The sequence below is a fragment of the Danio aesculapii genome, chromosome 9 (assembly GCF_903798145.1).
Source record: "Danio aesculapii chromosome 9, fDanAes4.1, whole genome shotgun sequence".
NCBI classification, from domain to species: Eukaryota; Metazoa; Chordata; class Actinopteri; order Cypriniformes; family Danionidae; genus Danio; species Danio aesculapii.
The window spans coordinates 49,856,276-49,868,310 of record NC_079443.1 but is presented as its reverse complement, the minus strand read 5'-3'; the positions used below and the strand labels follow the sequence as shown (position 1 = coordinate 49,868,310).

At 34.0% G+C, this 12,035-nt stretch overlaps 1 protein-coding gene across 1 annotated transcript in view; it reads right to left on the bottom strand.

The window, feature by feature from the left end:
- Window positions 1-12,035, bottom strand: part of lrp2a (low density lipoprotein receptor-related protein 2a) — a 262,973-nt gene that overhangs the window by 89,503 nt on the left and 161,435 nt on the right. The window contains 3 exon segments of the mRNA XM_056465930.1: window positions 5,306-5,595; window positions 8,084-8,242; window positions 8,336-8,501. Coding sequence (XP_056321905.1) covers window positions 5,306-5,595; window positions 8,084-8,242; window positions 8,336-8,501 — 615 coding nt within the window.

Here is a 12,035-nt window from a genome sequence, read left to right as displayed (position 1 = left end):
TACCCAAAGAAGAAACTGTGTGAAAAGTCAGTGGTTGAGGTTTATTTTTGCAAAAAATACCTCAGCATTATAGCCCAGCCTTGTGCAGTACCTCTGGAAACTACATGCTTACAAAGAAAACTTCATTGTTAAAGAAAGGATCAGTAAAGACTGTCAGAACATGGATCAGTGCATCATGGATCAGTTTCTTCCTCCATTTCACAAGTGTAAGTACGTGCGATTAAAATTGTTGCCTTGTTTACTCGAGCTTGCAAATTATGTATTTAGTTGTGTTTTGTTACTTGTGACCGCGTGTTCTGTATCAGGTTAACTCTTTATATTCTCATATCGCATGTAAAGCTATGTTGAAAACGCGATGCGTGCCGCTTTGTTAACGGATTTAATGTTAAAAGTGTTTGTGAGCTGGCATTCCACTGCCGTTTGTCATTGCTATGGCCATCATAAGCTGATATAACTGAGGACGTGGCTATTCTGCCGCCCATAGGCGCGGATATAACTGAGGACACGGGTGGTGAGAGAGGTGTTGCGGACGCCGCCCTCTCTATTCTGCCGCCCTAGGCCCGGATATAACTGAGGACGCGGGTGGTGAGGGAGGTGTCGCAGATCGCCTAGGTCGCCTCTATGGACGCGCTGGCCCTGAGCGTGTATGCACTGTGACTACTTCTTTATTGTTGATTAGCTGCTGGGCATTTCACTCTGTATCGCGCTGAAGGCTGTCAGTGTCGACCAATCGCCGCAGGCTGTCATCGGTCCAATCAGCGCTGATTAGCTTCACGCTGAGGACGGGTTTGGGAACAAATGAATCGCTGAACGATTCATATGGGAGTCGCTGGGATAATTAGGTAAAACTAAATGCAGATTATAAGACCATGAAAGTGTTTTTTGACCTTGCATGCATATTAGACTGTTGTTGGAGACCCTTACAACCAAAATATGACCCTATTTCAAGTAAAATAGGGGCTCTTTAATGTCTACATAGTAGATTTACGGCTTCGGTAAGTTAAAAAAAATCTCCAGAAAGGTCTGTATTAGCTCATTTATTACTCCATAAAATACCCATAGAATCAGAAGGTCCATGATGGACCATATGTGGTTTGTGTCGTGAATTCTAATGAGCTCCGCTCTGATGCGCTGCTCACACTCACACACACACACACACACACACACACACACACACACAGCATGATGTTCGCTGAACACAGACAAATATAAACCCAATCAGAGTGACAGTAACCAATTTTTATCACCAGATCTGTTGTGGATAAAGGCTAAATTATAATTAAACTTGATAAAAGAGAGTGATAGAGAAGTATTGCGTTGTATTTTAAGGCTACAGTCAAAGAAAATACAGCCAGGATCAACCTCTGCATGAACATATGGCAGTCAAGCTGAGTGATTTGACACGATTCAGCAGTCTACATGTGTTTGTTGAAACATACACTTCAAAATAAACAATTAACACAATAACTTAACAAAAGATGTAACTAAACATACCTTATGCCTCTTCGCAGTGAAGATGAATAAATCTGTAAATCTTGCATTTTGCATTCTGAAGCGAATATAAAACATGTCTTGTGCTGTTGGTGCCTAGTAACGCACAGTAAACAATTTGGTGCTCGTGTTTTTAAAATAAAAGTCCCACATACATAGTAAACATACACCTAAAATAACTAAGGGTGTACTCACACTATGTACAGTTGCCTTGAACTGTGCCGAAGCACGCTTGTCCCCCCGCCCCTGTCCCCCGACGGCCCGCACTCACACTGCATCCGAGCAATGCACGCTTACGTCATCGATGATGCGCTGTTCAGTTTAACAGAAGAGAAGCGCTCTCATTCAGCACAGTGGACATTTCTTCAGTTACTTCATTTTAGTCGGTTGATATGCAGTGACACGCAGTAAAATATTTCACCGAACAGATCAGCTACTTTTGACGCTTATAAATTATCATAAAGTCCTCATGCTGAAGGTATTAGGAGGTTTGCTGAAGGTGCAGCTGACGGTGTGCGTTGATTAAACAGTAAGAATGACTAATAAATCCATATGAAAAAGTCCCTTAAATGTAACGTCGCATTTTCAGTTTTGGGCTCAGGCGCACTTTGCACTCACACTTCAAGCATACCGCGCCAAAGCCCAGGTAAACCGTGCTTTGGCACACCTCTTCCAACCGGGCCAGCTCCGGCCAACTAAACCGCCTGAGCTCAATTGAGTGCACCCTTAGAGAGGAAAATTATTGTTGTCTCACTAGAAAATGTTTCTGCTTATCAAACGCAGCATGAGGCGTGCATATTAATAATTTCAGAGCTTTTTTATGATCTAAGAGCTTGATGACATGGCTGCTCGTCAGGTTCGGATGGACGACCTACATTAGGCATACATGCAAACATGGAGGGCATGGCCCGTGAGTGTTGTCACAGTTTGTTATGTCTTCTTATTGGCCCGTTGGCCCAGGGTTTTACACTTGTGGAATTTACATGAAAACAAGTAAACGATGGTGTCTGATGCTCATGTTATTCCCTTTTCCATATACTGATCTTTTATTATTCTACTATGCCCTGTTATACTCAGATTTTCATCAAAGGGCACCTTTAAAAATGTAGATGTAGGCTCTGTTCCAAAACCTAATAAGCTGTCTATGCTGTTTATTTACAGTATCACTCAAATATAGTTTTATCAATATTTTCAGTTTTCTGTGTTTTTGTCATTTTTATAATATCTTAAAAAAAAAGATGTAGTTATATTTAGTTTAAAGGGATAACTTAGCCAAAAATGAACATTTTATTATATACAGTGTTTCCTCTAGGATTTTTCCAGCTGTGGCGGCAGGTCTTTTACACAACTCTACCAACTACCTATGGCGTTATTTCAATGACAAATGGAGAAATGTCGTGAGTGCAATATAATAAGTCGAGATCGCATTTATGTAATACGAACATGTGAATCTCTTTGTTTGCGTGTCGATTTCCTCGGCTCGTGCACAAAACTTCTTGCACGTCCTCAAATATACGATGCCCAAGCACAGATCTTCTTGTGCGCTCTCAAATAAACACTGCTGAAGTGTGATTTAGTGCATTTATGTAACAAGTGTGTCTCCAACATTTATACGATTTGCTAGGAATATTTGTGAGTGTCTCCAATAGACCTACAGAGCGGCATTAATGCGTCCTGAAGTAAAGTGAAACGGTTATAAACTCCAGCAAGATAACCACAGACCTTTAACTATAAATAAAATATAATTATGGAAACTGTGTTCATCATAACTGAAAGCTACGCCATGTTTGCTGACCTCATGCATCACCTGTCAGTCAGTCAGTCTGTCAGCACGCCACCTTAAAGGGTTAAACAAACAACGCACAGCACTACTACAGTTACAGAAAAGCTTGCGCTGTTATAATTCACGTACCTTTTAATACTTTTTGCTGTGATTGTAACCCGCTATTAAAAAACAACAACAACAATGACTGAATGTTTTGAATGAGAAGCTGTAATGAAGCTGTGAAGAGGATGAATTTTGGTGTGGCGCCCCGCCATGGCAGAATAAATGTAGCGGAAACCATGTATATATGTTATCATTTATGAAACTTTACTGTATGAGTTTCTAATTTGACCAAAAAATATATATTTTGAAGAAAGCTGGAAACTTGTAACCATTGACTTCTATAGTATTTGATTTCCTACAACAGAAGTCAATGGTTACAGGTTTTCAGCTTTCTTCAAAATATCTTTTGTGTTCAACAAAATAAAAAACATAAAACGTTTAAAACCACTTGAGGGTGAGTAAATAGTATTTAGTATGTTGTTTAAAGGCATAGTTCACCCAAAAATGAAAATGGTATTTTATATGTCATCATTTGTCATCATTTATGAAACTGCAGGAGTTTCTTTTCTTCTTTTGACCACCTGTAACCACTGACTTCTATAGTATTTGTTTTCCCTATTATAGAAGTCAATGGTTATAGATTTTCAGCTTTCTTCAAAATATCTTCTTTTGTGTTCAACAAAATAAAAATAAAAAAAACATGAAAAGTTTAAAACCACTTGAGGGTGAGTAAATAGTAAGGAAATTTCCATTTTTGAGTGAACTACGTCTTAAACTAAACTAAAATGACAAACTTTAAAATAAAATATATCATTTATAGTTTTATTAATATTTTCGGATATCTTTGCTTTAGTCATTTTTATTATATCTTTGAAAAAAAAAGATTTAGTTGTATGTAGTTTAAAGGCATAGTTCATCCAAAAATGAAAATGTTATTTTATATGTCATCATTTGTCATCATTTATGAAACTGCAGGAGTTTCTTTCTTCTTTTGACCACCTGTAACCATTGACTTCCATAGTATTTGTTTTCCCTATTATAGAAGTCAATGGTTATAGGTTTTCAGCTTCTTCAAAATATCTTCTTTTGTGTTCAACAAAATAAAAATAAAAAAAAACATGAAAAGTTTAAAACCACTTGGGGGTGAGTAAATAGTAAGGAAATGCTATTTTTTACAATATATAATTTATATAATTATATATTTAAATGTGTATAGATGATATATAGTTATAATATAATGTATATATTACTTACTACCAACAAATATTAATAAAAACCTAACTTACTAGCCAAATTCAATTGAAATCAATCGTGACTTGAGACTTTTATGCTGTATTTGCAGAATGAATTGTGTTACTGCCTATGGGCTCTGTGCACATCTTGAGTTTTAAAGCCGATGATAAACTTCTGGTGAAAGCTTAATGTGACCTTTTCAATTTCACAAGGTTGTTTTTTACACCATCGATGTCCTAATGTAATTACAATACATTCAGTTAAATAGACTTAAGCATTCATTTAGTTGTTCAAGCATAAGATGAGATGAGAGACTGTTGTTACCACTAGCACTGTAAGTAGAAACAGGCTAGCGCAGAAATTTCATTGAAAATACTGGGGTAAAATAAACTATATGTCATATTTTAAAGACATGGCGGGGGAAATGGAGTTTAATGCAGTGCTTCTTCTCCGATCTGAGACCCACTTCATATCGTATATCTAACAGGCAGTGAAGATCGATTTTTAAAGAAATCAGATCTTAAACGTGGCAGTTTTGTAATCAAAATACAGGTCACCGGAAGCCGCCGGGCTGCCTGGCTGAAAATTAAAAGTCTGTGTGCATACGGCCCATTTAGAGTGCTTTAAATTAGTCACTAATGAAGTTTCATTTTAACAGATAGCATGTTTTTGGAATGGAGCTTTTTTTATTTATTTGAAGGATACTTTGAAAGTAGTTCCTTAAATGCCTATTGATTCGAAATGTGAATCTACCTGGAGTGCAAATGTGGCTGCATCCACCGTTGAACTGCTCACAGGGACTGCTGCACTGCTGCTGTTTGCTGTTAGATAAGACGTGGATATCCATTGGCCGGGATGGAAGATTTTGTAGCATCACTCTCTGATCAGACCCGTCATGCTTGTTTGCGCGGTAGATGCTGCGCGTGTTCCAGTCCGTCCAGTAGATATGCTGATCATAAACCGCCATTGCAAATGGGTAAATAGCGGTGCCTACGATAACCTCACGGTTAGTGCCAGTGAGCGAGCACCTTTCAATCTTCTGCCTGCAAAAACATGAATACATTTGTCATGAATTGAAAAATTATTTGAGATGGTCATTTTATGATCAAAACATCCTGTACATTTCAGAACTCAACACCTTTATGTTTAACAATTTAACAAAATACAAAATTCTACAAGAACCCAATCATTCCAACTCAGGCTCATTCTGAAAACATACCGCTATATACATTTCTAGAGAGCGCCAAATACATCCCAGGAGGTACTTTTTGTTTGCAGTTTTTGTTTTCGCAAATCCACCAGAGGCTGCTGTGTACTCTATTTCAGATCTCATTCGCTTCTGCTGCTCTCGCGTAAATCCACAAAAGGCCGCTGTCGACTGACTGACTGATTGACCGATCGACTGACCCAAGGATGTAGGTTTGCATCTGACATTGGTGGGGACGGGCGAATCAAACAACAATAATAGAAATTTTGACCTTAAAATGTTTAAAAAAAAATTTAAATCTGCTTTTATTCTAGCCGAAATAAAACAATGAAGACTTTCTCCAGAAGAAAAAATATTATCAGACATGCTGTGTAAATTTGTTTTTTGGGGAAAATCTGTTAATCTGTTAAAATATTTAAAAAAAAAAAAAAAAAAAATCAAAGGGGGGCTAATAATTCTGACTTTAACTGTGTGTGTGTGTGTGTGTGTGTATATATATATATATATATATATATATATATATATATATATATATATATATATATATATATATATATATATATATATATATACACACACACACACACACACACACCACACACACACACACACACAAACACACACACACACATACTGCTATTATTTCTTCAACTGCTATTACAATATATTAATAATTATTACTCTTTTCATACAATTTATTAAGTTTCAGGCCTGTAGCCAAGGGGGGTTCAGGTGGTTTGAAAGACCAAAAGTTGGATTATTATTATTATTTTTGAATTTTTCTTATTATTAAATAGCCAAAATCTGACTGAGGAAAGTTGAATGTACAAGCCAGTTATTTGCCTGTAGGCTTCAGTGTTTAATTTAAAACAAGTTTTAACAGATTTCTAAAAAAAAAAAATTAATGATAGATGATAATAAATTTGTATTTTAAAAATAAGTATCTTTTTATATTTTTTATTTTTATTTTATATTTTTTTATAATATTCATTATTTATAAAACGAATATAAAGCTTACAGTTCAAATGCACATTTGTAAATAAACACTTCATTTAAAATAAACGTACATTTTACAAATGGATGGAGATATTCTTTGGTAGATCAAAAAGTGTGGTTATGATAACCATCCGACAAGATAATCCAGTAAAAATTAGTTCTCAAAATGTCACCAAAATGCAATATTTACCTCATAATTAAATAGTAAATCAGGCAAAAACCTGCAAAAAATCTAGAAAAAAAAATCCAGAAATATTATCCAGAAATTTTCAATAAGCTGGCCTGATAATGTAATGTTAAAAAAATGTTTATTAACTGATAAAGAGAAAGTTTAATAAAGACTTCAGTTTATTTTAGCCATAGTGCAAATGAAACATGTCTCATATATAAGTATCATGCTTTTTTTTGGTTCATATTTTCAGCCATTTTTTTCTTTCGTCCAATAATTTTAAGCTGAAATTTTAGTGCCTCTTCATTATATTGTGGTTAAACTCTGCCTTAACATAAAATCAGCGCCTACTTCTACATCACTTCAGCCATTTCAGCCATTTGTCTCTTTCTGCCGATAATTTTCAGCCGAAATATTAGTACCTCTTCATTATAGTGTGGTTAAACTCCGCCTTCACATAAAATTAACGCCTACTTCAACATAACTGCCTTTTTAGCTCCGCCCACTATTTCATACTCTCATAGGAACTGCTGCACTGTAGAGTATATTAAAGTTGCATCACAAATGAGTGAGATACTGCTTGATTACAAGGTCATAACTCACCTATGTACTGTAAAAGCTGTACTTTGAAAACTGTAAAATGCAAAACTTTAATCCAATAATAGCAGTGGAGTTTTCCTTTTGAGTCAACAATCCTCCATGCCACTTTATACAAAAAGGGAGGGCAAAACAGGATAGAAAATAACCTGTTACTTCTAATTTATGCTGTTTTTAATGTGAAAACTTTAATAAAATTAAAGTGGACCTCAGAGAAAAGTACACAAAAGGCATTTGATAGCTGCTGAAACCGTCTGGGGTCTGAGATTGTTTTGGGGGACTGGAGAAGTTCTGATACGCCCTGACTTTTGTGCTTTTTTTCAGTTGCTTATAAACATACAAGTGGTTAAAGTCGAATACCACTGTAAACAGCACAAACTGGGCTACAATAATATGTTAGCAACATTTATAAAACAGTTTCCAAAATTGTGTTTGCCTTATTAACACAATCCAAAAATTATTTATTAGTATTTAATGGATTAATGTGCTAAAATGAGTGTCTGCATTTGACAAACCCAGGGCGTTAAAATATAAAAAAATAAATCAAAAGACGACATCTTACAAGCTGGCATCTGCCCAGTAGAGCCTCTGATCATCATAGTCCAGCGTCAATCCGTTTGGCCAAACCAGACTAGTGTTGACAATCTCTGTCCTGAAGTTTCCTCCGAGGGTTGCGCGCTCTATCTTTGCATTGGTTCCCCAATCGGTCCAGTACATATACCTGAGCACACACAGAAACAGAAAAATACCTAGAAATTAGAAAATGGTTCTCATTTAAACATTTATATCATAAATCTGCTGATTACAGACTCACCCTCTACACGGATCCAGCATGATGGCTCTGGGTCTGGGCACCTGTGCCACAACAGTCCTCTGAGATCCATCCACTGCCATAGAGCTGATCGTCTGGTTAATGTAGTCACTGTAATAGATCCTCCTGTTGATCCAGTCATACGCGATGCCATCAGGAGCTCCCAGATCTCCACAGAGAGGAAATCATCCCCCAAAAACAAAGATTTACAAGCACATAATAAGAAAAGCTCTATTAAAGTGATAGTTATGAACAAAAGAAGATATATTCAGTAGAACAATGCTGGAAACCTGCAACCATTGACTTCCACAGTAGAAAAAACAAATATATCAATGAATTTCCAGCTTTCTTCAAATTACCTTCTTGAGTGTTCAACTGGACAAAAAAAAAAAAAAAAACTCAGCCTGGTTTGGACCAAAGTGGAAGTGTAAACAAATGACAGAATTTCTTCTTTTTTTGTTGGTTTACTATCCATTTAAATGCCTAGCAAACCACCAAAACATGTCAATTGCCTACCAAAAGTTAGCCAAGAAACCACTTTGAACACTTTAAGAACTGCTTAGCAATACCTTGGCAACCATCCAAAACACCCTGGTAACCCTCTAGGAAGGTTCTAGTAACAGTCAATGGAGACCGAATGCTTAACAATAACTTCACCTCAGCAACCATACAACAATGTCATAGCAACCACAACAAAAGGTCTAGCAACTGGTTCATAGCTATTTAGAAAATATTAGCACATAGAAATGACCAGAAACCACAGCTAATGCTTGGTGATATGACTAAAAAAAAAAAAAAAAAAAATAATATATATATATATATATATATATATATATATATATATATATATATATATATATATATATATATAATATATATATATATATATATATATATATATGCTGAATTGTGAATATGCTTATAATAATTCTTATTTCTTCACATCTTAACAAACTATATATATATATATATATATATATATATATATATATATATATATATATATATATATATATATATATATATATATATTTTTTTTTTTTTTTTTTTTTTTATAATTTTTTTATTTATTTAATTTTTTTTTAATACACACACACTAAATATATTAAGGTCTTAATTTACAGTACAGTATGATTCATGTTTATAAATCACTGGATTACCCATAGCTTACTCTGTGTTTACTGTTTTTTAGAAGTGCTTGTATCTGTTGCACATCAATATATCCCGTATTCCCTCACACAATATCATTAATACAAATAAATATTGTACCAAAATAAGTAAGAAAACCCATTGCCCTTAAAGGGACAAGTTGACTAAAAAAGTGAGTAAACACATTGTTACTTGTAAATTTTTTTAAAATTATGCATATAGTTAATTTATTTTAAGGCAATAAGTTTAAGTCCTCTAATCACTTTAAAAGCAATGGGTTTACACACTTTTTAAAATAAAGTCAACTAATCGCTTTAAAAGCAACAGGTTAACTCACAGTTTTTAGAGTAAAGTCAACTAATCGCTTTAAAAGCAACAGGTTAACTCACTTTTTTAAAGTAAAGTCAACTAATCGCTTTAAAAGCAACAGGTTTACTCACTTTTTTAGAGTAAAGTCAACTAATCGCTTTAAAAGCAACAGGTTTACTCACTTTTTTAGAGTAAAGTCAACTAATCGCTTTAAAAGCAGCAGGTTTACTCACTTTTTTAAAGTAAAGTCAACTAATGCTTTAAAAGCAACAGGTTAACTCACTTTTTTTAGAGTAAAGTCAACTAATCACTTTAAAAGCAACAGGTTAAATCACTTTTTTAGAGTAAAGTCAACTAATTGCTTTAAAAGCAACAGGTTTACTCACTTTTTTAAAGTAAAGTCAACTAATCACTTTAAAAGCAACAGGTTTTACTCACTTTTTTAACGTAAAGTCAACTAATCGCTTTAAAAGCAACAGGTTTACTCACTTTTTTGAGTCAACTAATCACTTTAAAAGCAACAGATTGACTCACTTTTTTGAGTCAACTAATTGCTTTAAAAGCAACAGGTTTACTCACTTTTTTAGAGTAAAGTCAACTAATTGCTTTAAAAGCAACAGGTTTACTCACTTTTTTAGAGTAAAGTCAACTAATCACTTTAAAAGCAACAGGTTTACTCACTTTTTTATAAGTCAACTAATCACTTTAAAGCAACAGGTTTACTCACTTTTTTAGAGTAAAGTCAACTAATCGCTTTAAAAGCAACAGGTTTACTCACTTTTTTATAAGTCAACTAATCACTTTAAAAGCAACAGGTTTACTCACTTTTTTAGAGTAAAGTCAACTAATTGCTTTAAAAGCAACAGGTTAACTCACTTTTTTAAAGTAAAGTCAACAAATTGCTTTAAAAGCAACAGGTTAACTCCATTTTTTAGAGTAAAGTCAACTAATCGCTTTAAAAGCAACAGGTTTACTCACTTTTTTAGAGTAAAGTCAACTAATCGCTTTAAAAGCAACAGGTTTACTCACTTTTTTAGAGTAAAGTCAACTAATCGCTTTAAAAGCAACAGGTTAACTCACTTTTTTAGAGTAAAGTCAACTAATCGCTTTAAAAGCAACAGGTTAACTCACTTTTTTAGAGTAAAGTCAACTAATCGCTTTAAAAGCAACAGGTTTACTCACTTTTTTATAAGTCAACTAATTGCTTTAAAAGCAACAGTTTACTCACTTTTTTAAGTAAAGTCAACTAATTGCTTTAAAAGCAACAGGTTAACTCACTTTTTTTAAAGTAAAGTCAACTAATCGCTTTAAAAGCAACAGGTTTACTCACTTTTTTAGAGTAAAGTCAACTAATCGCTTTAAAAGCAACAGGTTTACTCACTTTTTTAGAGTAAAGTCAACTAATCACTTTAAAAGTAACAGGTTTACTCACTTTTTTATAAGTCAACTAATTGCTTTAAAAGCAACAGGTTTACTCACTTTTTTAGAGTAAAGTCAACTAATTGCTTTAAAAGCAACAGGTTTACTCACTTTTTTATAAGTCAACTAATTGCTTTAAAAGCAACAGGTTTACTCACTTTTTTAGAGTAAAGTCAACTAATCACTTTAAAAGTAACAGGTTTACTCACTTTTTTATAAGTCAACTAATTGCTTTAAAAGCAACAGGTTAACTCACTTTTTTATAAGTCAACTAATCACTTTAAAAGCAACAGGTTAACTCACTTTTTTATAAGTCAACTAATCACTTTAAAAGCAACAGGTTAACTCACTTTTTTATAAGTCAACTAATCACTTTAAAAGCAACAGGTTTACTCACGTTTTTAGAGTAAAGTCAACTAATTGCTTTAAAAGCAACAGGTTAACTCACTTTTTTAAAGTAAAGTCAACTAATCGCTTTAAAAGCAACAGGTTTACTCACTTTTTTAGAGTAAAGTCAACTAATCGCTTTAAAAGCAACAGGTTTACTCACTTTTTTAGAGTAAAGTCAACTAATCACTTTAAAAGCAACAGGTTTACTCACTTTTTTATAAGTCAACTAATCACTTTAAAAGCAACAGGTTTACTCACGTTTTTAGAGTAAAGTCAACTAATTGCTTTAAAAGCAACAGGTTTACTCACTTTTTAAAGTAAAGTCAACTAATCGCTTTAAAAGCAACAGGTTTACTCACTTTTTTAGAGTAAGTCAACTAATCGCTTTAAAGCAACAGGTTTTACTCACTTTTTTAGAGTAAAGTCAACTAATCAC